General features: G+C 36.1%; 1 protein-coding gene across 1 annotated transcript in view; it reads left to right on the top strand.

Annotated features, from left to right (window-relative positions):
- Positions 1-26,986, top strand: part of NetA (Netrin-A) — a 73,183-nt gene that overhangs the window by 38,667 nt on the left and 7,530 nt on the right. The window contains exons 2-4 of the mRNA XM_089234040.1: positions 14,151-14,339; positions 26,554-26,703; positions 26,852-26,902. Of these exons, the coding sequence (XP_089090166.1) occupies positions 14,151-14,339; positions 26,554-26,703; positions 26,852-26,902 (390 nt within the window). The remainder of the gene's footprint in view (positions 1-14,150; positions 14,340-26,553; positions 26,704-26,851; positions 26,903-26,986) is intronic.

Raw genomic sequence — 26,986 nt, 5'->3', positions numbered from 1 at the left:
GTTTCATCTCAAATAGCTTTGATGCGTCATTTATTTTAGTATGGTTTTTTTGTATCACTGAAAATGAGGGAAAGAACCGCATAAACTAATGAACAGGCTATTTCTAAGCTTCATACTCTGCTCTTTCCCTCGTTTTCAGCCATTTTAAACTCAAATATCACAGTTAATATCGCCCAGGAAAAAAACGATTTTTTTTTTTGTTAGACTCAGGCAAGACAGGGCAACAACTTTCTTTATGGACGTTAGATGTCAAGCGAACAGTATAAAAGGTTAAATTTTGTATCTCTGTACATATGGTTCATAGTAAAATAAATGACACATCTTATAGATGAACATTTATTTTAATACTTTTTCCGGTCTATAGGAAACGGTTTACTAGTTACTTGAGGTAATTTTTTTTTATTTTTTAGGCTGCATATCGGTGTAAATTTTATGCCCAAAAATACTGGTTACTGTGTTTTTTTTGGTGATTACCAAATGTTATTTAGCGAAAACCATAAAAACATACCAACCGGTATTTTGGTGCATAAAATGTACACCAATATGCAGCAAAAAATTAAAAAATATTATAGTTTGATACCATACATTTGTTCATTTTCATTCTGCACAAGATTTAAATCAAACCACCACTTTACTTTGAGAATAATAAGCGATAGTTTTGATTTCATTCATTGAGTGACAGCAGAGGTCTTAGCTTAAGGCAGTTTTTTCCTATTTATAATCGCACAATATAAATATGTATACAATAAGTCAGAAAGTTGGGGAATTTTCCTCCTAATAATTTTTTTTTTCACGGTTCGCAAATTATTTGTCCCATTTATAATAAGTTCGTGAAAATTTCCACTTGATTTCAGCTGTCTGCAATGAGTAAAAGGTTGAAGAACATTGAACTAAAAAACAGTACGAAAAATTATAATTAGCTGTTTGACTAATTTTAGATTTTCAATAGGTGACCACATTCCTTTTGAATTTAACGCATTTCTTCCGAAATTTAGATTAAAAAAATTAAATCACATCATAAAATTTTATCGCCCGACCAGGCACGCAATTTTTTAGAGATTTGTTTGGCTTTGAATTTCACGCCTTGTATTTGATATTATTTCTAATTTGATAACTCAATAGTCAGTTTAAAATACTATCATTAGGAAATTATTCTAGTATACATCCTCCTCATGCAAAACCTAGCAGAGAAAAATAGTGTAAAAAAATCTTCGAGTGAAAAAATGTGTTTTTATTCAAACTTACACAAAATATTCTCAAGATTACTTTCTTATCTTAAATCGGCTCACACAAACTTGGCAAGCGAAAGAATGGCGTTTTGTATCTCTTCCATACAACTTCTGACGTATTATTACGTCAGAAACATTAGATGGGTTAAGTTGATTGTCCGTCGAATTTTTTCGGGCATCTCTCCATTTCCGTAAGGTCAGAAAAGTTGAGAAACGCTGGTCTAGAGCTGAAAGTTGGATTTAAAGTTTGCGTACTTTTATGATTATCCTACTTATCTTTCGTATGAGATTTGTAAAGTGACATGAAACTATAAAATTTATAAAAATCATAGCAATGCTTACAGCACGAAGAATTTTGCACTTAAAATTCATAAAATGTACTTCAACTGGAAGTTTTGTATGGAGTTTTTTTCACCAGTTTTTATGGGAAAAATTCTCAGAAAAGCTTCCTTATTGCGAATAGTTTTCTTAATGATACTCATTCGACACTGGCGTTCTGTTCAAAATGCCAATTGTTTTTAGTATCATGTATGTATGATGTTTATTTCAGAAAACTACAAAAACGTGCAAAAATTTTGAAACAACGCATCTTGTCTTACATAAGTTAATAAGAATATAATCGTATATTCAACGTCGCTGATGCTCAGTAACCACTGACGTCAACGTGACGACGTCAAAATGCACACGTTCTTATACACAGAAGTCAGAACTTAGTTGGAAACCAAAAACACGTTTTACACAATTCAAAACACGTCGAGGAAGGATTGGGTTTCGATAACTAATGGCTTTCAGGTAAAAAACGATGCCGAGCCAAAAACTCCTTTTTTTTAATTTAATTTATTTTTCTAAGATATAGGATATTATCTCATTGTAGACGGCGATATCGAGAGAGTGAGAGGCACAGAAAATGTCTCCCAGCCAGCATGGGACGTTGTTGTAGAACTAGAAGCAGCGATGTCTCACAAGAGGCGTTAACACCTCATCTCATAGAAGAGAGTCCTTTCAAAGCAGAGCGAGAGACAGAGATAGACAAGACTCTTTGTTGAACTCTGACTTTGAGAAAGAACAACGATGTTCCTAAATGAATTCTCAGGTTTTTCTTGTGGGGCCTTTAACACTTCTCTCTTTGTTTCTTTAGTTTTTCCTTTTCCATTCCACTTCACCGTGTCAAAGAGTACATCGTTTTTGCCACCCAAACATATCTTTACACCATCTTTTTTAACTGCTGGGAAAAATACCTACTACTATTTATATATCATCTCCCGCCATTGGATTCGCGTCAGCTGCTGAAACAACAACGACGAAGAGCTTTTTTTTTTTTTTTACTTGGACTATATCATACTCTTTAATTACAAATATGTATTATTTTTCCGTCCCCTTTCTGGTAGTACAAACCCTCTATGATCCCATTTATATTTGAATATACATGACAAATGCATTGCCCCAAAAAATTATTATACCAATTTCTTCTCTCTCTTCCTATATTAGAAAGGACATTTTTTTAAATTGCAAAACAGCACACATAAATATAAAATACAAATAATATACAAAACAAAATAAATAAAGACAACAGAACAAAAGACAAAACATACACTATGCAGCTCTTAGGGACCCATTTGGTCCGCCTAGAGCTTAAAAAATACTATATATAATAAACGGCACGCTCTTGATAAGTAACTGAATGAAGAAATTACATTTACTGTAAGAAATGTTGTATGTATGTTGAATGTAATTTCAGTACAAAATACGGCTACATAAGTGCAATACATTTTTTATCTGGAGAGGGTTGATTCCTTGTTGGTGTCATTTTTTTTGAGAGCTGCCGACATTTCAGTGTTCCGAGATTTATAAAATCGCACCAAATCGAGGGCATTTGAAATAAAATTCAAGGTAAAATCTGTTCAACTTTGTTCAGCAAGATTTTATCTGCTTATGAATATTATTAAAATCGAGGCAAACTGTATATTTAACTTTTAATTAGCCATTTTAGCTAGTTAAAAAATCCATTCTAATTAATTAAATTGCTGTGTTGATGTATTGTTTCAATTAAAAATATACTAACAGCACCAATTTACATCCGTTTTTGTTTTTTTTTAATTTCCAATACGTTTTTATAGGGGGTGAACCACAGAGGGTTAATTTCATTAGGCGGAACGGAAATGTAGCGGACTAAGGCTAAATGAATTATTCAAAACAAATGATATAGCTATGTGTGTGAAATCGGGATAATTATCCTCTCTAGTTAACGCATAACTACATTAAAGTTTAATGGTTCAGTAAGAAATTTTGTCATGTACGTGATACGATGAAAGAAAAAAAAATACCGGTGAAATCTCTCTGGAGCAAAAACCACCATTGCTTTGGGATAAAAATACAGTAGTTATTTGAAGATAGCTTTTACATTAGAAAAACACATTACCAAAAATATATATAATTAACAATTCTTAATTGATGAGTATAAATCTCAGAAAAATATGCAGTTTTTTCCTTAACCCTTTGAGGGGTTTTTAAAATTTCCCCAATCCGCATTAAAACTGCCACAGCGGGAATCCCTAATCCGTCTGTAAAATGCCACTCATTTTCTAGAGAAGGATATTTTTTTCCGAAAAACAAAATTCCGAAAGAACAGCAGAAACTCACGGACAGCGCTTTTTTCCCTTATTTCTACTGTTCTTTCCCAACTTTTCTCCGATTTTAAAATTCAAAATATCTGAGTGAATATTGTACTTAAAAACGTGAAGTTTTTTTGGTTGGCCACAGGAAAGAAAAGACAACAACTTTCTGATTGAAAGTTAGAGGACGGCGGGGGTGGGGGGGGGTATGAGAATTTAGATTTTTTCTATCTTATAATAGTATCTATATATAATATCTAATAATAGAGTGAAAAACTCTCGAAACTGGTGCATAGTGATTTCTGAACATATTTTCCAAATTACAACCATACCTCAACAACGAACGGTTTATGAGATAAAGACCGAATTAGCATTACGGGGCAACCTGTGTAATCATTAGCCATTAGCTTTGCAGCTTTTTTAGTAAGAGATTGTTTAGTAGGACTCCTCTCTCAACAGAGAGCAGGCAGACCTACAACATAATACAACTTACGTAACAATAACTTACAAAGGCTTAATAACTCATGAATATACCCATGAAAAAAAAAAGACATTATATGAAAAAATTGGAGACCGAAATCACGCGAATATCTCGTAAAATATGGGTCATATAGTCACTCAACACATACAAGTTACTGGCCCGCTAAGTGAAAAGGTTGTGCACATGTGGTTTAAGGTATCCGACCACACGACGTTTAAAACTCATTTTGGAAGAAAATATCGATTTTAATGTAAGCCCCCCCCCACTCACCATTTTTTGTGAATTCAAAGAAGGCCGTCCTTGTTTTGCTTGCATGGCGCGTAGAGAACTGAAGAATTACGCTTACTTTAGTGTTGGGTTTTTTTTTACATTTAAGTAATCATTGAATAAAAATCTTTGAATACGTTTTACGAAGAATGCTATTTTTGACATTTTACATGAATTTGAAAAATGATTTCTAAAAATCTATCGATTGTTTCAATATGATATTCTGTCATATATCATTATGAACCGAAATCTATCAAATGTCTAATGTCTATCTATCAATAGTCTAATGTCTATCTATCAATAGTCTAATGTCTATCTATCAATAGTCTAATGTCTATCTATCAATAGTCTAATGTCTATCTATCAATAGTCTAATGTCTATCTATCAATAGTCTAATGTCTATCTATCAATAGTCTAATGTCTATCTATCAATAGTCTAATGTCTATCTATCAATAGTCGAACCGAAAAGTCTGTCAAATGTACTTGTCTAATTACAGTGTTTTATACACGACATGTAGAATGAAATTTCAAAAAATTCACACGTACATCAACGAATTTGAGTACTTTGTAATACAATCCGATGATTGTAATACAATCCGATGATTGTAATACAATCCGATGATTGTAATACAATCCTTTAAATTTTAGTTCATAACCTGCATCATCACTTACTGAGTGTACAATGAAAAAAAATCATTTCATTCATAGAACTTTTCGCAATCGTTTTTCAAATGAATTTTGTTCAAAATTTGACATAAAAATAACAATTTCATACAAAATGACATAAGCAGTCCAAACTTTATAATCGTTTCACCATTAAGAAATACTTTCCATCAAAAAAAATGTTATTATAGTTCACTCCAGTGCCATTTTATAGAAAATTGCTAAAAGGTAGCAGTTAATGTAGGATACAGATTAAGTATTTTCAAAATTAATGCTCTGGGATGAAATTGTCCCTTCTAAAAAGTGTTCTGTTACGTAAAAAGTTTGGGAACCAGTGGTCTAGGAAAATTTTTCTCAACCATTTTCTGCCCATTTCATTTTTTGCGCTGTGGTGGTCGAGTGGTCATAGTAACAGATTCGTATTGCGAGGCCTGGATTCGAACCCCACCGTCGCCACAGTGGTGGTCGACTGAAGTTGGTTTTCTGTAGTTCCCAACTTCGAGGTGCAAATGCAAGCCGATGTCCCCGTTAAAAAGTCTGTCTCGCCAAAGTTAGCCTTTAGCCCATGCTGCTATGACCCTCCTCTAAATATTGTACTATAAGAGAAAATTAGGTCTGTGTAAAATACGGGATGATCCAACGAACCTACACAAAAAATCGAAGCTCCCGACACATCACCCTGGGTTCAGTGAGCTACCTCCTTGCATAGCCGCCTCAACATTATGGGTCCTCAGGCAAAGTGATGTTCTGAGGAACGACACTTAGCTTGATGTAACAGTTAACATACATTTGAAAATCATAGTACCGAGATCTCATCGTGTGATGAACATGAGACTATGGGTTCTATGGACAGCTGTGCTGGGTTCTAAAAGTCGTTACATTAACTCCCAACCTTATTTCACTTGAAAGCCTTTCTTTTTCTTCGCAGCACCAAGGGGTTCCCTTCAGCACTTTTGTCGCGGCTCCCTCTTTCATCTGATTTTCCCCATGCCTCCCCCCGCCAGAATATCTCAGGACCGCAGAGGACTCAAATGTCCCCAGACTAAGAACTACTAATCTAGATGAGGACACTGGTTTGTTAGTTTACGTCTCGCAGTTTTTTGTCTGAAGGACCCCAATGTATAGTTCTAATGTTGGAAACGGTACTCGTATGAAAATCTGCTTGTTGAATGCCGGGCTGTTTGTGTCGACGGTATACTATACATTGTTCACGCCCGCCACAAATACGTGATGCGTACGTGATGATGATAATACGGCCTTTTAGCCCACGCTGCTTATAAGCCTTCTCAAAAATCGGGAATAGAATATGAGAGATGTGATTTGGGAAGGATTTACGGAGGGAAAATAGGTTTCAAGAGGCTAAAGCAATATACGATATGATGGATTAGGCATTATTAAATGAATAATTCCTATGTAATGCCCTGCTGCTCCTATTTACAAACCTCTCGCCCCCTATCTATAGATATATCAGTTGGGACCGATCTTATAAAGCGGGTTTTCCGCTTCTACTAGCACTTGTATGTGGGATTTCCTCTTTTCATTACTGAACGGAGAAAAAAAAATTGAAATCCATGAAGGATTAAATAATGGAAAAAGGATTTAAAAGAAAAATGTGTGTAACTTCAGATCTGGAAACATTAAAAATGAATGTGGGTCTCTAAACGCTTCTTCTTCTTGTTTTGTTCGATGAATTCCCGAAATCACGAAATTCCATATAAACTTAGTATGATTGCATATGATATGCAATCTTAACCAGATTAATTGTAAACTTTATGACCCACATCACGTATTTATTTTAATAGGATGAGTCAAAATTTGTGCAATATTTAAATATCTTGATCCCGCTTGATAATCTCCGAGAGCTAATAATGAGAAATACCTCATGAATGTCTCTACGGAGTCCACAGTTTCAGAGCTTGCCTGGCATAATGATGGTTCTTCAGCCCGAGTGAAACTGATCCATCTAGTTGCTGTACTGCGATCAACTGCACCTTTATGAGGGTGCAGTTGTGCGCAGGCACACTGTGATCACTACTGCTAAACTAGACATGCACCTCGTCCATATTCCTCTGCGGAACCTCTAATGAATTAGTACATGTTGTAATATGTGTGTACGTATAGTGAACCTACCGTGAAGTTTGTTTCCGTGTAATGCTTATTATGTGTCGTGCTGCCATCTGCAACGAATTTTTTAAACTATGAGTTTTTTCCCCTCAACTCATAGAGCGTGAAGTGTAATGAATGAATAATTATAGTGTTGTAGGCCTGTTGCTCTCGGCAGCGAGACTTTTTAGCGGGGAGATCGGCTCGCATTTGCGCCTCGAAGTTGGGAACTGCAGAAAACCAACTTCAGCCGACGACCATTGTGGCGACGGTGGTGTTCGAATCCAGGTACTCGCAATGCGAATCCGTCACTATGACCACTCGACCACCACAGCGGCACACTGTGATCACTGCAAAAATGAGCAGAAAAGGGAGTTGTCCCTTAGTTTTGCTGTTCTTTCCCAACAATTCTCCGATTTTTGAATTAAAATATCTCAGCGAATATTGTACTTGGAAGCGTGCAGTTTTTGTTGGCCTCGGAAGAGACAGGGCAATAACTTAGAGGACAGCGATCGTATAAGAATTTAGACTTCTTTATTTTATGACACTGTATTTTCATTCCCGAAACTGGGACAGAGTGATTTTTCTATCATTTTTTAAATTGGAACCATACCTCAACGACGAACGGATTATGTTAAAGGCCGAATTAGGACTTACAGGACACCCTGTATAAGAGCAATGAATAACGGCCGCACTTCTAAACATTAATGTTTATCTCTAACCAGTTATTTAGGAGAAAATAATTATCAATTATCTTCAGCAGGTGTTAATCAATGTTTAATTTACATAACGCGGAGACGAATTTCGTTATAACCCTGTTTAAGCTTCAACAAACTCACTGTTATAACGCACCGAAATTTTCCTTTAGCTTGTAGGTATAATATATAATATATACGAAGCACATTCCGAATGACAAACACCGTTTCGTCGCGAAACGACGCAGGCAGCTTCGCACATTATTATTTTTTTTTTTTTGAACTTGACACGTAATTTCTCACGACGGAATTTTAAGGTTTCGTATCTCCGGGAATACGAAGAGTCACATTTCTGCTCAAAGAATATCGTAACTCATATTAGGATAAAGCAACAAGGGGAGGGGAAAAAAAATCGTAGTAACACGATGTTTATGATCACGGAAGAACGAACGACAAGAGCAAACAGAACTGTTCAAACATGATTTCTGCGTCATGAAGATAGCGAGACAGGAAAATAAAAAATAATAATATGGAGAAATATATCAAAAATCCTCGCTCATTTTTTTTCTCCCTCTGGGGGGGGGGCTTCACATGCAAATTCGTGGATGGTATGATGTCTCCGGTGTCTGTGTGTAACAACTAACGTTTACAACATACACACGAGCAGTCAAGTGACAATTCGTCAAGCTGGTTGATGCAATAGATACGAGCTCGAAAAAGAAGAGAATAATATTCTCAATGATGACTAGACGTATAGATTTTTGTGGAGTTTTTGTTGAAGCGCATTCGTTTTCGATGGATGATGTTAGTGGTGGTGGTGGTAAATATTTCGCGTTATCTCAGCGGTAAAGCCCAAAAAACAAAACACAATCATCGGTAGTGAATATTTATCACCACCAGAATGCTTATAGTAATGTCCGTTATGTACATGTAAACGCGTCGGGTTTTGATTTTTATGTTTCTAACTTTTATGATCTGTATATATCTCTCTCTCTTTTTCCTCACTGTGATCAATATGACATTTATGAGAGAGAGAGAGCGCGCACTGTGTCTTTTTATATCTCTATCTAATGTTGCCATTTTGTCGAAATAGCCACATTCACTTATTACTAATTGTATCTTTGGTTCTTTCTTTGCATCCTTATACATCCTTTTTCTAAATTTCAAAAGTTCAGATTAATGGAAAATATAATGTATAATATACATATGCATGCTAAATAATGGAAATGTTTCATATTTTTGTAATTATTACAATAAAATGCTACTAAAATATTACAATCGATCAATTAGTGGTTTTTTCTACATAGAGAAAAATATTATACAGAGGGATTCTGAATTCTATAATACAAACTTTATAATACGCTCATTTACAGTTATAAATTTTATGTTATTAGTGAGTACGCCCATCATATGAAAAAACACAGTCATAAAAAACATTAGTTTTCTAGAATGAATGTTTCACTAGACTAAATATTAGAAAGTTAATTCTTTTTGGGCATGCCAAGGAAAATAGTGCCTTCTGCTAGTGTGTAGCTTAAAAAATGCATTATAACTAAGGAATTCTACGAAAATTTTCACAAATGTTAAAAATAGAAAGTAATTGTTTTGTTAAAAGAAATTTAAGATTGTTGAAAGAAATTTTAAGAACTTGTAGTTTTTGTGTTGTTTTCACAAAAGTACTCTAGATAGGCCACAAGAGTCTAACTTGCCCCCCCCCATCCCCCATGCATTGTATACAAATAACATTTGGTTCAACTTTAATAATATTGATCAAATGTGACAAAGGACAAAACTTACGTGAAATTTCATCCCTTAAAATTTGTGGAATGACTTCAGAATCTCCCTGCATATATGTAAATCAAGATACAATTTGAAATTTTAGTCATGAAGTAAAATTGTTTTGAAAATATTTTTTTTGAAAAGTTTCCCGTAAAAAGAACCGAAGTGGGGAAAAACTCTAAAAGTGCAAAATAAGAAAAACCCTATATTTTACAAGATCTGTGTTTAAAATATTTGCTAAATGCTCAGAACCAACTCTGAGTAGTTAAACAGCAGTTCAGTTAATCGATATTCGAAAGCTATACGGTGATTATTATAGAACTTCTTAAGGTTATTTATTGAGGTTAATTATTTATAATTCTCTTGTAAGATTGTGTTTTCCGAAACAAAACTAAAATATGCGTCGCATAAAACATTCTCAGTAAGTTTCTATAATCATTTTTTGGAAAATGTAAGTGACAGTGGGGGATGGTCCAAAAAAATACGGCGCTACTAATGTTCGTAGTGGCACGTTAAAATCCATCGATATTTCGAATTGTTTTCAACTTGAAAATGGAATTTTGAGATTTTGATGAAAACGAAGAGAGTAGGGAACAGTTGAGAAATTCTATCATTATCTCGACGATGTTCAAGCACCAGATACGAAACTGATTCTGATGAAGCTTATTATCCCCTGAAAAATATTCCGTCGGCTATTGTAATAAAACTTCTGAAAATCAATCTGACTGTACAAAACTTATTTGAAAGGCCCTGTCATGGCCGTTACGTTCTCACAAAGTACAGTTTGACCATCAAGCTTCAAAACTTCCATGTTCGAGAGTTTGGACATCGAGTCTGGACGTCAAATATCGAAAAGAAAACCCGACCGTTTGGGATTGATGGCGGTATAAGAGACATAGGACGATATCCAACACCTAGAGACGACGTGATTCCCAATGATTTTCACTTCTCCCTCCATTACTCTCTCTCTCTGTCTCACCGTGTGTATGTGCCCAACCAACCCACATACCTATTTCGTAGCCTGTGACACCGACCATGAGAGGAAAATCCGCGCAACGCCCAACACGTCTGACCACCGAGCAATTTATAAGTCATTTGTCAAACTCTCTCACTCCCTCTGTAACTCTCACTCGCTCTCACTCTAATCTCCTATATCTTTGTGTGAGCGTGTCTTCGATTCCCCTCCCGTCATTGCCACACAATCCTCTTACTCTCTCTCCCCGTAGTATAGGAAAACCAGAAACCCGACAGTTTCCTCAAATACGCTACCGAGAGAGAACATCACAAGGACCTAAAGCAGTTCTCTCCCCACCCCAACGAACTACGATATTCCATTCCAATCTTCACGGTTTGACAAATTGACGGATCATTTTAAGGAGCCATATTACTCGTATATATACGATATATCAATATTTGCCGAAACCGTTTTACGGGCTGCGAATTCAACACCTACCGCCTTATCGAGTTTTTTTTTTCGCCTTTTATGGTATTCTCGGAGGGTGAAAATATTATTCTGTATATTTTTTGTATATAAAGTATAATAAACAACACTCATACGCGGGAGGAAACACACTCAGGCACGTGATCGGTAGGATTATGTGCAAATTGGAGGCCCTTCTCAAATGACTATAAAACTTGGTACGTTTATTCAGATGTAAATCTCTTGAACTTCACAAGAGTAGGGCTAACGTATCACCTGTTTGGTATTGGCTGTGATCAAGATATCACCCTTATTTCTTCTTATTTTTTATTATTATTATTATTCAAGTGAATACTGTACATTTTTTCAGTCAGAATCAATTTGGAAATATACAAATGAGTATTCCTTAATCCGGGGCTACTTTGCAACTAGAGGGGTAACTTTTCATCAATCCTGAAAAAAAAATTAATCGTTGCCCAGCGGCTATTCTGATGAAAATTTCCAAAGTTTTAGATTTTTCCCGACAGGAGGGTCAATTCATATAAGTATCGGTCAACTCATATAAGGTGCTAGAAAAAATTTAAGGACAACCGAAGAATCGCCATGTCTCAAAAACTGCGGATGTGAACATACGAAAATTTTAGAGTGATAACTATACAAGTAAAACTAAACATTTGCTAGTGAAAAAGAAATTTGATGAGTGATACGCCGTCTCAAAAAAAAATTATTGAATGTATAGTAAAGGTCAGAACCTTGAAATAGTATAAGGAAACTAGAAAAGTATGCTCAAAATCATTTTAATAACCAAAAAAATCACCCTTTTCCCTCTATAATCTTTATCATTCTGGATGTCATCGATCGAGACAAGTCATAAATAGTCACTCTGTGGAACCATCTTCAAAACCTGTTTGCTTGCTACCATAAGGTCATGTTTATTTTCGTACTGAGCACCATTTCTTTGCACTTCTCGTGCCAAAATGCCCCACAAGAGTTCTCTGCAGAATTCAGATTAGGACTTCTGACTGGCCAGTCAACGAGTTCCACCGAATTAACTTCAAACCAAGACTTTGTAGACTTTGAAACATGTACAGGAGCAGTGTCCTGTTGAAACGAATACTGTCCAGAAGTTATAAGAGGATGATACGTCTATGAAACTTTATCCAACAATCTTCAGTCTTTTAATCCTTCTTGAAATTTCATGACTAGGCATCGCAGTTTCTCTGAGAACAAGTGTTTCTCTCCTTCAATATCCAATAAATATGTTGTCTTTGACCATCTTCACACTTTCAGAAAATAATTTGATTTCACAGTGCATGACTGATCAAAACAATCTCTACTGTTACGCCAACATGAGAAGAATTCAAATCTCTTTCTTTGACGTCCGAAAAAAAACCACGCGTGTCCTTTCATTTTTTTCCAAGTTTTGACCAACAAAAGCTGACTCCTCCCACTGGCAATTGATTGGCAGGACGGGGGAAGGGAAAACATGTTAGCTATCTGGGCTCGGGATTGCCGATTTGAGAGGGTTTTAAGAAGACGAGATATCTCGGGATTTCCGCTGTAAGGTTTAAGGCCTGGATTGCCTACTTGAACTATTTTTTCAGTTAAAAAAACGAAAAATAAATTTTACTAGTGAAAATGTAATTTCCTTACGAGTTGGTCGTAACTTTGGACCAAGAGCTCCCTGAAAGGATGACGAGGTGACGCATCTCTCCAGATTAATTTCATTACTAGCCACAATCTTTAAATAATAATTTCATTTGATTTACGAAAAATAAAAATCCCAATGATCCATGTAATCGTTTTTAACACAATCTCTATCATTTGTTGAAAAGGATTCACGGATTCGAATAAAATGAAAAATTTATGGATAAAATCTTCAAGTGAACCACTTCCTCATCTTTTTCGAGTACAAAATTGGGACAAGTTCGTAGGGAAATTAAAATTTTCATGTAAACTGCCATCATTAGTTAATGACTATAAAACACGCTTAAAAACTGGACTCAAATTTAGGACGAAGTGTGTGGTGCGAACGCGGGGCAAAATCTCTATCGAAATTTTGTACATATCCATGAGCACGGAAATTCCGACTCAAAATAAGGAAAATGAAAAAAGGCTTCAACATGAATCTCATTTTTTTCCTATAAGTGCATGTGTTTGTCCTTATTTTGTTACCACGGATGCCATTTATAACGTCGTCGTCGTCGTCTCCTCTCGCTATTAGCTTCACCGCAAATGTACACTGTATGTGATTCCAAGCTCGGTCGGTTGTCACAGGAAAGAAAAAAAATAAACGCCAGAAATGTCTGAAAAATGATGAATTGCTTTTATCACGGGGCATTTTCGCAGTTAAAGTGTCATCTGTTGAGTAATGTTCGTCATACAAAGTGTCTTTTCTTTTCTCTCTCTATTTTTTCATCCATGTGCTCTAATGCTATTTTCAACTCGTGAACGTGTTTCGATTTTTCTGTGTTATGAGAACAGAATCCAAAAATGTTGTATTCATTTCTCTTCTCTTTTATTCGTTTCATTATAAATTCATTGATAATATCGCAGCTGTGGGAGAGAAATGTGCTGTCACACACGTCATTCAGTAGAATATGGTATATGGTGAGAGAGAGAAATTTCTCGTGAAATTACTATGACATTATTTCCGTTGATAGACGTATGAAATTTTTATCCTTCAATCTCGGATGGAGATAGTTTCGATTTCATAAAACGTTTTATTCCACGTGCCACTCTTATCGACGTCTATCAATCATTATGTGATAGCGATGGAAACAGCTTCCGTTCATCAGCTGAGGATTATTTCCGCCTTGCTTATATTTTTAAAATTTTATAATATCATAATATAATTGATGTGAAATTTATATTGTACCTATTTTCTTATGCATTGCAGCTTGCAACTGCAATAACCACGCAAGACGATGTCACTTCAACATGGAGCTGTACAAACTGTCCGGACGCACAAGCGGTGGAGTCTGTCTCAAATGTCGGCATAACACTGCCGGACGATACTGCCACTATTGTCGCGAAGGCTACTACAGAGACACCACCAAGCCAATCACGCATCGCAAGGCTTGTAAAGGTGAGGAATCTTTATTTTTCCTCGGTTATTGATTATATAAGTATTTATAAATAGAAAATCAAACCCCAGAGTATATAAGTGTAATACCAAGGATTTGAATTCGATATGATTCGATTTCTTTCATAAAAAGGCAGATGAATCAGAAAATGCAGTCCGAAAAAGATGAGAATGGACATGGTCACGTCACGCCATGTGGCATCATCAGAAGAATCCTATTCTATATTCTATTTTTTCCCCTATGAATTTTTTCTCATTTGGCGCCTTTAGGTCTATTTTGGCATCCCATAAAATTGAATTACAGCAAATCAACGAGAAGAACACCATCGGAAACAAACTTGGCGACGAAAATTAATTATCATCTTAAATAATTTTCAAGTTTTTAAGTTTTCCGGGAGCATCTTGAACTTGTTCCTCAGTTTTATACCTTCTCTCTTCACTACTGCAATCAGTAAACCACTCATACATCTCGTAAACATTTCTCTGAGGAAATTCTAAAAGTCTCGCCTACATGCGCATGCTATGCATTGGACTGGAGTGGTTTGCTGAAACTCCCCATCAAAGCGTACGGATGTCACAAAATATTTCATTGCGAACCAAGCGACGCGCACTAGACGAACGCCAAACTTGGGTGGATCGAATCGCGGTCGGCGGGCACATCAAAGAGACTTACGTTGTGCTTCTTAGAATTGGTACGGTGGAAGGCTGGTGTAGGGCTGCGATCGCTACCAGTTCGTGCGTAGGTAAAAGAAGAAGAGATAGAATAAAAAGAAGAAAAGCAAGTAAAAAAGCAAAGTCACTGGCTTATTTAAAATTTAGGAACTATGTAAGTGCACTTATAATTCGAATACTTTGCACTAGTAATTTGATAAAAATAATCTCATAATTCATTAATAATTATGATGATAATGATCGTATATCATCCCGTTTTAATACCAACTCATTTGTGTTGTTCTTCAAGACGTGTACTATTGAATCGGAGAGGTTTAGGGAGTCGTCCCTCAATCGCGATCACGGCAAGATTTGGCCCTCACTATAGTGTCAGCTTGTATTGATTCACACAAGAGTCCACTTCCCCTCCCGCGCTACAGCGTGAACAGTGAACCGTAATGACAAAATAAAAGCAAAACCATTAATTAATCGTTAATTAATCAACAATTAATTAATTATTTCACTTCCATTATGTCATAACTAATTAATGATTAGTAATAACGATAATCGGTGCAAAAAAACTCTGTTGGACTTGGTATTACACTGGTATAACTTGGTGGATAATTACTTAAACATTACTTAATTCTTGGTGGATATTTACATTATTATTTGGTGGAAAGCATCCGCTTTAGAGTGCGAAGTAATTAATGCAAGTGAATATGTATTTTCTTGTGTGCGTCATATTTTTTTTATGTTCAATAAATTTAGTTACAGTGAATTAATTTATTTTTTCGTGCAATATATTTGTTATGACTGCAAGTTTTTTTTTATCAAAGTGGATATGGTCCAAATTAAAGTGCAGTAAATTCCACTCATTTATTTATAACTGGGGTTACCAACCTTCCTCCTTTAGGAGGACATGTCCTTTTTGGTATCATTTCAAGAGTCCTCCTACGTTCTGGAAAATTCGCCCTTTTGTCCTCCTTTTCAGATATCCGGAGTTTTTTTTCTTTTTTTTTTGGGAAATTTTTTTCCCCACTTTGAAACACATATTTCTTCATTGGTATGAGTATTTTTGTGTTTTTTTTCTCCTCGTGCATTCACCAATAGCCGTTAAAATTCCCAGAATTTTTTTTTTCTACTTTTTTTGACAGTTCCTGTTTTAGAGGTGGGAAAAATTATTGTGTTGCAGCCGGTTTTATTGATAGGAACAGTGGTACCATCTATTGTAGAAATTTAAATAAGTGACGTCACTAAGGGTGTGTGCGCAAGCGTTTTCTCCTTTCTGTTTGACTCTGGTAATCCTATTTATAACCCCACGGTCAAAGCTAGTAAGCATATGCAGACGTACCTTCACGAATTGATACATGCCAGAAAGAGTTCTGTTCCCTTAAAATACATATGATTATCTGAGGAGGGCATGTTGAAAGTTTAAAATGTTGCCATCTGGTTTTCTTAAATGGAAGTGAGAATGACGGTTGCGCGTGAGTTTTTGTGATTGTAAATTTTGAAGTTGTGATTATGCCTGTTTTCTTTAGACTATTATCCGCAAGTAATTACATTGCGAGACAGCCCAGCTCCATCAATATTGAAATTATTGCGGCATATATGTGCACATTCTGATTATGAAAAAAAAAATCCCACCTTGTCTATTAGGTTCATCATTAGCCGTTGCATCAAGATAGTCTAGTCTCCGACATCATATCAGATGTCTCGTAGGAGACCACGGAAATAAAAGAAACTGCGCGAATCGCATTTTCCTCATAAATCCTCGCTGCCTCCCAATGGGACTTTAATGATAATCCGCTTCCGCCCTTTCTTATGTTTGAGCACCTACCCGAAATAGATTTCTTCACTTTCATCGATGCATTTCTAAGTAAAAACGAAAGAGAAACATATATACATTGGCTAATAACTAGTCCCTTTCCCCTTGAGGTCAACTAATGCATTTGATAATATCGTACGACATCCGTCGGAGAAAAAGCAAAGAAAACGTTCTCAACGTCTCTGTCTCCAAAAGCTCGCGGGGAACTTTCAAGGAAAAACAGTGAGAGACGAAGATGTCATTAGGTATAAACTCTCTTGGGAACTTCAATGTCCAGTATAGGGAAAAAAAATCCTTTTTTTTTTATATTTATACACACAGTATTTGGAGAAGAAGGAAAAAAACCTATATGCCATTAATGTATCGATGATGGTTCTATCCCCCTCGAGGTTGAATGAAAGCAAACTATGGCCTAGAATGAAACACACGCGCGCGCATTCTATATACTGTTGATCTGAAACGTTTGTACAAGTATTACTAACGGCACAGACAACTCGTAGGCAAACATACAAGGGACTTCTAATTGGTACATAACGGAAAGTGTTATGTATGTATGTTTTTCAAAGTATGTAAGCGTTTGTCAAACTTGTGAGTTCACGATTGGGATTTTCATTCATTTATTCAAAACAACACACTAAAGAGATATATGAATGAGGATGAAAATTGTCGCATGCAGCAGCAAAGGCAAAATCGCATCTACTATTTGGCTGCACAAATACTAGGACATATGCTTTTTATCGATCCATTTATGTTCGTACTTTGAGGAGCGGCAATTTAACTCCTTAACGTATGGCAAAGGTCTTCAACCATTTTTTTTCTCGTCACGAACACTGCCTCTATCCTTTATCAAAAGAAGAACACCCTTTCGGCAAGTTTGACGTACAAATGCATGAAATCAGGGTGGTTTTAATCCTTGAATGCGATTTGTACAAAGTGCTTATTCGGGACGTTGATTAAGTGCTCGCGAGCATGAAATTTAACACAGGTATCGAGCACTATTTGTGGTTCAAGGGAAGAACTGTGGTACTCGCGAGCAACAGGTTGAAGATGCCTGGTGTAAAAGCATGGTATTTGGTGATCAGATGCCCCCAATGCTACTGCAGATTTGGGTATCGAGCACTATGGGTGCTTCAGGGAGCGCTGTGGGTGCTCGCGAGCAACGGTTTGAAGATGCCTGACGTATGGGAACGAGATATCTCGGTGGTCCTGAGTAGCTGGAGGAAATACACATTCAGGTACTCCCTCCCTTCTTTCACGACTCTTCATTGGTAACCCCTGTAAATTAAAGTTTGTTTTCTTTCTTTTCTTCTACCTCAGCATTCTCTTTTGTTTTTCTCCCTCGCTACGATTTGACGAGTAAAAAAATAGTATTATGTGCATTAGGACAGGGTGGCTGGGAGGGAGGGAGAAAGAAGGAAAAAAACCTGCTCTCCTCAGAAATCTTTTTTTTTTCTCCGTGAAATCGTTTTCCCCTTCATTACCTATGTATTAACAATCATACCAAATTTGGAGATTTATCTCCATTAGTTGAACTGAACATCATTTGTTGCTAAAAGCCTGTACGTAAAGGAGGTTAAAGCCAATTCCGAACGGCAACTTCACACACTTACCGAAGCTGCCACTTATTGGTTTGAGCAAGGAATTGGTAAATAGAAAATGCTATATGAGAACTATATTCATAGTATTGAGATGGGTATAAAAAAAAAATCAGTAGAGACACACTCTGTTAAAGTTAAGAAACTAGATGCGACCTTATTTCGGTAAAATAAAAGCAGCGTCTCTCTCTAAATAACGAGTCGACAAGAACTGACGTGGGGAAAAGGAATTGTCACTTCACGATTCCAGTTTCTCACACTCGTGCGGAGGGGAAAAAAATGCCAGAAATTCCAAAAAGAGGAGGGAGAGACGAGCAAAATAGAAGGCACCGAAAGGAGGATAAAGGCTTTTTGTAAGTGCATAAATACAAGTATAATAAGTAGCTTTAATGGGGCATAACATTGTGTAGGTGAACTAGAGGTTGACGTCCGGATTTCATGAAGATTTCGGGGGTGTCACCATTATGAAAAGATTTTGAGCAAATATCTCCTCCAACAGGATTTTGCCTTCTGCAGCTTTGTGCGCCCAACTAAACTTCTGACCGATCTATATTTCTTTTATAGTCCTCCTCCCCCCCCCCCCCACCTCCTTCCTCTTATAGCCGAAAGCTCCCTGTTTTATTGTATTCGTCACGTTTGGTTTTGATGCAATGATGATAGGTTACATTGAGTATAAATGAGCCGGTAAATCATTGGGAACCCCCCCCCCCCCCATTGCCAAGATTACCGGATGTTTCCCTCTGACCCACTATCTCGTCGAAGATGAAAATCCATTGATATTACTGTATTATACGTAACTTTATCGTGAAAGATAAAATTTTGGATACTTGTATAATTCAGTCATATATTGCTAATAAATTCCATAATTTTAAATACGCATCTGAATTCGAACACACACAGAAGCTGAACCGTTTCATAAAGGCTTGAAATAAGTCGATATAAACAACTTATGGTTCACAGATCAGAGGTGATCTGCCAGCTGACTTAATTATTTAATTCTAACCGAATGAACATTCCAAATTAATATGTGAGATGAATATTGATATTTCTAGCCGTAATAATAATAGTGTAATTCATCAGTTAACTATCTTCTTTCATGTTTTTACTAAAGAACGATAATACAATTAATACAAATTCAAACATTCAATTCGTTGAAAAAACGGAAAATTGTATAAAAAAGTGAGTATGTATTTGTATGGCCAAAAATACAGGAATTTCATGTCAAAAAGAACCAGTTAAGGACCATTAAAAATTACTGAGCACGAGAAATAATACGCAGAACGGCAGAAATACGCAAATAGGAGGAATAATTTAAAGACCGTCGAAAAAACACATAAACACGAGAAATAATTTGCGGACCGGCAATAAATAAATAAATAAATATGATCACAATAATTTTCTGACCAACCAAAAAAAAAAACACGAATAAAAGAAGTAATTTGAGGACCGGCCACAAAATACATAAACGCTATAATAGACTGCATTTTATTTATAAAATCTGAAATTATATAACAGCTACGTTAATTGGACCAGCAGTTGTAGGACACTGAATTAAATACCATATGTGACATTTAATTATCTAATTAACCGTTGGTCTGTGGGAATTTTCTGCCAGACCGCGAAAAATTTCACCTGAGAATGGGTAATCTAGGTGACTTAAACACTGTTTTAACTATGCTTTTTTTTTATCATTTTTGAATAAGCACACTTTATTCAGCGTAGTCATACCTGGAGCATGATGAAACAATCTCTTTTAAAAAATTATCATCAACACTAAAAACCAATAGTATCACTTCAAAGAAAAGGCATGATTACATGTCGTATCGATCACGAGAAAGAACGTTCCAAACTAATTAACGTCATCATCTTACCCTTGGTCAACGCATTCCTCAGTTCATTATTCCCCCACGTGGTTCATGCAATATGACTGTATGAAATATCCTCAACCAAACTCTCCCAATGAGGAAAACCAGTCAAAGACGCGGAGGAAACCATCTCCGAGCAACGAATTAATGGCTGATAAGGTACTAATACAGGATACTGAGGGGAGAGTGAGAGAGAGATTTCGCGAAATTGACATCGAGGGTCGTATTATTAAATTCTTTCGCCTTTATTCCCAACTATGGACAGATTCGTGTTGACATTTTCTCATGCCATCATCATCATTTTGAAATAATATAATAATAATAATAATAAACTCTCTCGATGTATAATATATAACAGTCGTCTACTTCACTTTTAGAAGCTGTCAAATTAGCCCCGCTTGTCTTTTGTTATTTTTAGTCGGTTAATTTAAAAGAGCGCCGTCAAAAAAGGAGAGGCACCTTCTCTCTCTCTCTCCATAATCGCGAGGTGGTCTCCAAAACTAGTTCCGAAAACACTCATTCGCTCCAGAAAAGCTATAAATCAAAACTTTCCAAATAACGGCTTTTTTTTAGATGGTTCGTTCGCGCCTCCTCTATACACTTGAAGCGGAGGTGAAGTCTTTTTGAGAGCCGCCCACGTCACCGCCATATTTTTATAGCTACGCCTTCGTAGGATTCCTAACTCAAAGAGAAAAAGAAAGAATGACTTTCAAGACCAGCAGCGAATCTGACAGGAAATACTAGATCCGAACTCATAAACGTAAATATATTTAACAGTTTTAAGTTGTACAAGCAAACACACGAACGCACATAATAATAACAATACGTGGGAAACTACAATAAATATCACTTTATACTGATAACCAATAGTTTATATGTTACGTGGGCACGCAATCTAAATTATGATCTTCTATTTACGATGTTTGTATTTCATTTTCTTAAGCACACACACACACACTATGGCGCATAGCGTTTTATCATCTTTAAAAGTAGAGGTTATTCTTTTTCATCCATATAGATTGCATATTGCAGGGGGTTCTTGACCCTTTGTGAAAATGAGATGAAGGCTACGGATTCCTTAACAGAAGTGTTCAATAGTGTCATACGCAGCAGCAATTTAATTGTTTTCTCCTCTAAGCTTATGGACCCTCTGAAATTTCTCCAAGGGATCCGTGTACCCCTGGTTAAGAACCTCTGGTAAATAGGGGTGTTTAAAAGAAGAGGTCATTATTAGAGTTGAAGTATGAATTATAAAATTACCAACAGAGAAAGATGGGGATTGAGCAGAATAATTTCACTCTCCACGTAAAATGCTAATTGCGGTAAACACAAAAGTTAAAATTTTTATAAATTTCCTTATTGGTGTTTAGTAAAAAAAAAAAAAGAAGCATACACGTGTAAAATTTGTGTCTATCTTCAATTAGTACCGGAAGAAACACACCATCTGAGAAAAAAAAATTGCTACGACTCACGTTCTAATGTAACTAAATCTTGAAAAGTTTTCAGACTTAGTTATTTACAGTACAATAATTCTCTTCTCTTTTCGCTGATAGTTTTTTATATTTTACAGTGATACCCCGACAGACGCCAGTAATTCGTTCCAAAACTAACGAGTTGAAGTAAATGTAAGTCAAAGTAAATGTTCCCACTGATATAAAGGGTGGACAAGATGTCTTGGACACATTTAAAAAACTAATAACTAGAGCTCGGAAGTTTTTAGGCACTAAAAATGGTCAAAATAGGCAGGCAAAAAAGGCACTACAAATGCCTATTTAAGGAAAAGTAACTAAAAGCTACGATATTGAGGGTCCGAAACTGGCTGGAAATTTACCGCACTCACTGAATCTACTGTTTCAATAATAGATTATAATAATGGGCGTGGAAATAGAAAAAAAAGAGTATGGAAAATACTTATCAAATATGTAGAAAAATATTACAAATAGAAAGTCCACGGCGATCAAAATGATACAAGAAATTTACGATTCAGAATTAGTTCATAATCACGAGCCGGAAGATAATCTCGGGACAAACAATACAGTCAATCCGGCTTATAACGTTTTCCAAAAAGCCATCAGGAAAAAACTTGTAAGAGGGGGAAAAAACGTTTTAAACGTGAAATTTTGATGAATATTAGTGAAAGTTGGGACCTCGCAAATAAGTCGTGCTAAGCAATAAAACGTGCAGTGGGAACGTTATCAGCGGAGTGCACTGTATACAATGATACCAAAAAAAAAAAAACCATCCAAGTAGAAACCAGTATTTCCCATCATTTCGAAAATATCAGCGTTATAGATGGGAATATACAGTGTATGGAAAATGTATGTATCGAACGAAGAGAATGTGAAGGCATATAAAAAACAGGATGTCCGGTCAAAATTTTTACATGTCCTAGGCATGGCGGGTAATTTGCCCAGCCCTCTTTCTTGAGTGAACAATGGTTCAATTTAGGAATAAGTCGTTGCAGAGGTCTCATCCCTTGTCAATTTTACTTCCGACGTATATGTATGTTTTTTGTATTTTTTGTACTTTCCCTCGTTTTTGTGTTTTCTCAATTTATGGTACGTGTTTCATGCATTTAATCTATATACATGTTTTTTCTTCAGTCTTTTTAGTTCATTTGTGTTTTCATGTCATTTTTATTCAGTGTTTTTGTATTTTTCGCATTTCTTCATTGTTTTTGTATTTTTGTGTTTATTCATTGTTTTGGTTTTTTCTACTTTTTGTGCTGTAATATTTTGTATATATGAATTCTGTGTACGTAATACAATTGTGTTTAATAAAGTTTTCGCCGACACTGTCCCATCCCTTCACAAGGGCAATGGCTAAAATTGGCTACAGCCGATAGAGCCTTTGCTGTGTTCGGTTTAAAAGAAAGAAAATCTTCTTCTCTTTCCTATATTCAAAACACAATACGTAAACACTAGAAACACCCCAGGGCCGTCTTAAGAGAATTATGGGCCCCCGGGCCAAGGGATTTTTCTGAGGCCGCACCAACTAAATTTACATAATTACTGGAAAATTGCCACCAGATCTTATTTTTGTGAGGCCCTTCTTCTCTTGAGGTCCGGGTAGGCCTATTCATTAAGACGGCACTGAGAAAACATTACAATGACATCAAATTTTTTAACATTTTAATAGTCCCCTCATGAACTATTAAAATAACGGGAACATCATATTAACCGATATTTCACTGCATCCGATTATTTTATAAGCTGGTGCAACTTATCAAAATAACAAATTATTTTGTAAACTATTGAGGAATTTATTTCAAGTGGAGAGCGACATTCATGTCATATATATAGCCATCTGGTGGCTCTTCGTCCATGAGCTATTAGCTGATCGGTTTCACCGTCCATTGCACGGTTCCGTTCGGCATATATACGCTCTAGCGAAGGAAAATCTCTATCTCCTCTGTAGCTTAGTGGTCAGAGCACTCGTCCGGCAATCGAGGGACCCGGGTTCGACTCCCGGTAGAGGCAGAGATGAGTTTTTTCCTTCCTTAAAAAATTAACATCTCAAATAATAAATATCTTCACAACATCCAGTCTTCTGTATATCTTGTATTAGCAAGTGGAGAGCGACTTCATGTCATATATAGTTTATCGTCTTTATTTCTTCCGACGTTGAATCACTAGCGTCGAAAAATGGCCAAAAAATTGCGGGAAAATACGGGAATGCCCCTCAAAGTACGGATCACGTGTGTGTGAATGTACTTTAATTTTAAACTGGACTGTATGGAATTTTTATTCCTCTCAAACGCCCTCTACATGAAACATCTCTTATACTATGAATACGAGGGCCGTGTAGCTATAAAAAAATGCAGCTAATTGGATTAAATCACGAATGCACAGTTATTCTTTAGACATGCGATATTTTCTTCGGCAGTACCGCATATTCATCGTTCGTTCACTTTAGTGTGACAGTGAATGATCAGAGTGTAGAAATGAATAAAATTTCCTCCAATAGAAGTCCGCTTCGTAATCGCATTTCTCAATGCAAAAGAGAAAAACTGAAGCACGTCAATTCTATCCCAAGACCAAAATGGTATACTTTTGGTTTACTTCGTGGAGCCTAAAACAACCCTCCTCACATAGCAAGTCTTTTACGAAACACTTTCGAAATGGCGAAATCCAGTTTACAAACGATGCCGAATCGGTAAGAGATTTTATGCAGAGGGGTTTGATAGAGAAGCTTTTCGTATGGTATCAAAAATATGTAGGGAAAAGCACGGCGACAGTAAAGAAAATTAGCGAGAATATGTATGTGCTGGGGGAAGGGGGTGAAACCACAAACATTTTTTTATTTATTTATTCTTTTTTTTTTTTTTTGAACCAGTCGCACTAACTTTTAAAACCCCTCTGTTTTATACAGGGTGTCCCGTAAGTCCAAATGCGGCATTTATCTCATCAACCATTCATCGTAGAACATGGTTCCAACTTAAAAAGTGTTCAAAATGTGTTCAAAAATCGCTCTGTCCGAGTTTCGAGAGTGGAAATACAGTGTCATAAAATAAATAATCTATATTTTTATATGATCGCCCCCCCCCCCGTCCGCTAACTTCCAATTAGAAAGTTATTGCTCTGTCTCTCTTGAGGCCAACAAAAAAAATTCCACGTTTCTAAGTGCAACATTCGCTGAGATATTTGAATTCAAAAACCGGAGAAAAGTTGGGAAAGAACAGCATGAACTAACAAACAACGCTTCTTGTCCTCGTTTATGCTGTTCTTTCCAAACTTTTAAATTCAAATATCTCAGCGAATATTTCATTCAGAAACATGGAATTTTTTTTTTGTTTGTCTCAGGAGAGGCGGGGCAACAATTTTTTAATTGGAAGTTAGAGGACAGGAGGGACCATATAAAAATTTAGATTTATTTATTTTATGGCATATTGAATTTTTAATCTTGAAGCTGGTACAGAATGATTTTTGAACACAATTTTCAGCATTTTTTAAATTAGAACCCATACCTCTATAGTGGACGGTTGATGAGATAACGGCCACATTACGACTTACAGGACACCCTGTACATCCAGGCATACATTTTAATTTAGTAAGTAATTAATAAGCATGAGGTGGTGTCTACAATTCGTCAGAAGTTTCTTAGAGGAACGTTTACGAGGTATACGCGCGGCCTACAGCAGCTCTATTATTCGTTCCACTTAATTTACCGCACTTGGGAAACCACAGTTTCACCAGTGGCACCAAATCAGTAATAAAATAATGAAAAAATTATTTTTTTTTTGCCTGTGAAACCCATACTATGAATATATTAGGTAGAATGATTCGTAGAGAGTAATTTTTGTAATGCATTTCACTCCCTTCTTGCTGGGAGTTTTTGCGGTCATTTTTACTGATGTGGCTTATACACCGGAGGGGTGCTGAAACGACTTCTCGCCCCTCTCTACACAGGAAAGAACCCATACATATTTTTATGTTCGTAGGGTTCAAAAGGAAGAGAAACTCCTTCAGAGCAAATGTGTTGAGGGGTATTTTATTTTATGATAAGCATCATTCTCTTATTTTCTTATCCAAAAGAGCCGTTATTCGGAAATCCTTGTTCGAAGGTTCACCTTAATGTTAATCCGCTAGGATGCGTCCTGTTTCAATAAAATGTGTCCATTGTTCAGAGGTGACCGTTATGAGAGGTTCCTCTGTACATGCTCGTGGTTGATTTTTATGAATTACTCGTACATGGATACTTGCATCAAGTTTTCAACTGTTTCTTATCTGAGATAACCACTTATTCACTCTGGTTGATCATAAATTTCACCCAATTTCTGGTTTATTATCTTTAGAGTATTTTTTTAAAGAAACAAATCTCAAATCTTCACTATAATTTTGTAATTTTTACAAAACAGAGTTTACTTACAGAGTTTTACGAGGAGCATGTAGAAGGAATTTCGGTCATATTTGTGTTATCTCTCTTTGGTGTTTTATTATGTCATTTCAGGTTAGCTTTCATTTCCCTTTAAAAAAGTCAGGATGGCTTTGCTTTATTGAAAAGTGGTTAGAGCCATTTTTTAAGGAATTTCTGTTCGTGTGAAGAGTGGTAACATTCCTAGAAAGCTCTTGAGAGCATACTTGGTCCGTACTTTCATCCGTCTCAGAATAACGACCAGGAAACGTACTCTGTCCATGTATACAATTCCGATTAACATCAAATAATTCTGATTCCCAATATCATGTGACGTTATAAAGGCGATAGAATGCTTCATGTCTTATACCTACCTTTTGATTGATTGATTGACAATTTATCTCTTCTTTCATGTATGGTTTAATCAGCATGCGATTGTCATCCAGTCGGCGCTTCGGGACGAACGTGCAACCAAACAACTGGGCAGTGCCCGTGTAAAGACGGAGTTACTGGAATAACTTGCAATCGATGTGCCAAAGGCTATCAGCAAAGCAGATCACCCATCGCACCTTGTATCAGTGAGCATACACACTAAATTGAGATTTCTATATAAATTTTTTTCTATTTCTAATAAATTCCGGTTTTTAATACATTCTACTTTCTTCTGATTTTCATTAGTTTATGACTAGTTTATTTTATTGTTAAATATGTATTTCACCCCAACAGAGATACCAAGGATGGTCGATTTACCAAGTCGAGCAGCGCCAGGTCGAACAGGTAAATTTTTCTCAGTTATTTTTAGCGATAGTATTTGTAATTTCGAAATCCAAATCGATTTGATGCCATCGATTCTAAGAGAAA

The sequence above is a fragment of the Pholcus phalangioides genome, unplaced genomic scaffold, assembly GCF_987345545.1.
Source record: "Pholcus phalangioides strain wild (caught in Gottingen) unplaced genomic scaffold, Ppha-v1.0 ptg000001l_1, whole genome shotgun sequence".
Classification (NCBI taxonomy): domain Eukaryota; kingdom Metazoa; phylum Arthropoda; class Arachnida; order Araneae; family Pholcidae; genus Pholcus; species Pholcus phalangioides.
The sequence above is the reverse complement of the archived record's forward strand: the minus strand, read 5'-3'. Positions and strand labels throughout refer to the sequence as shown.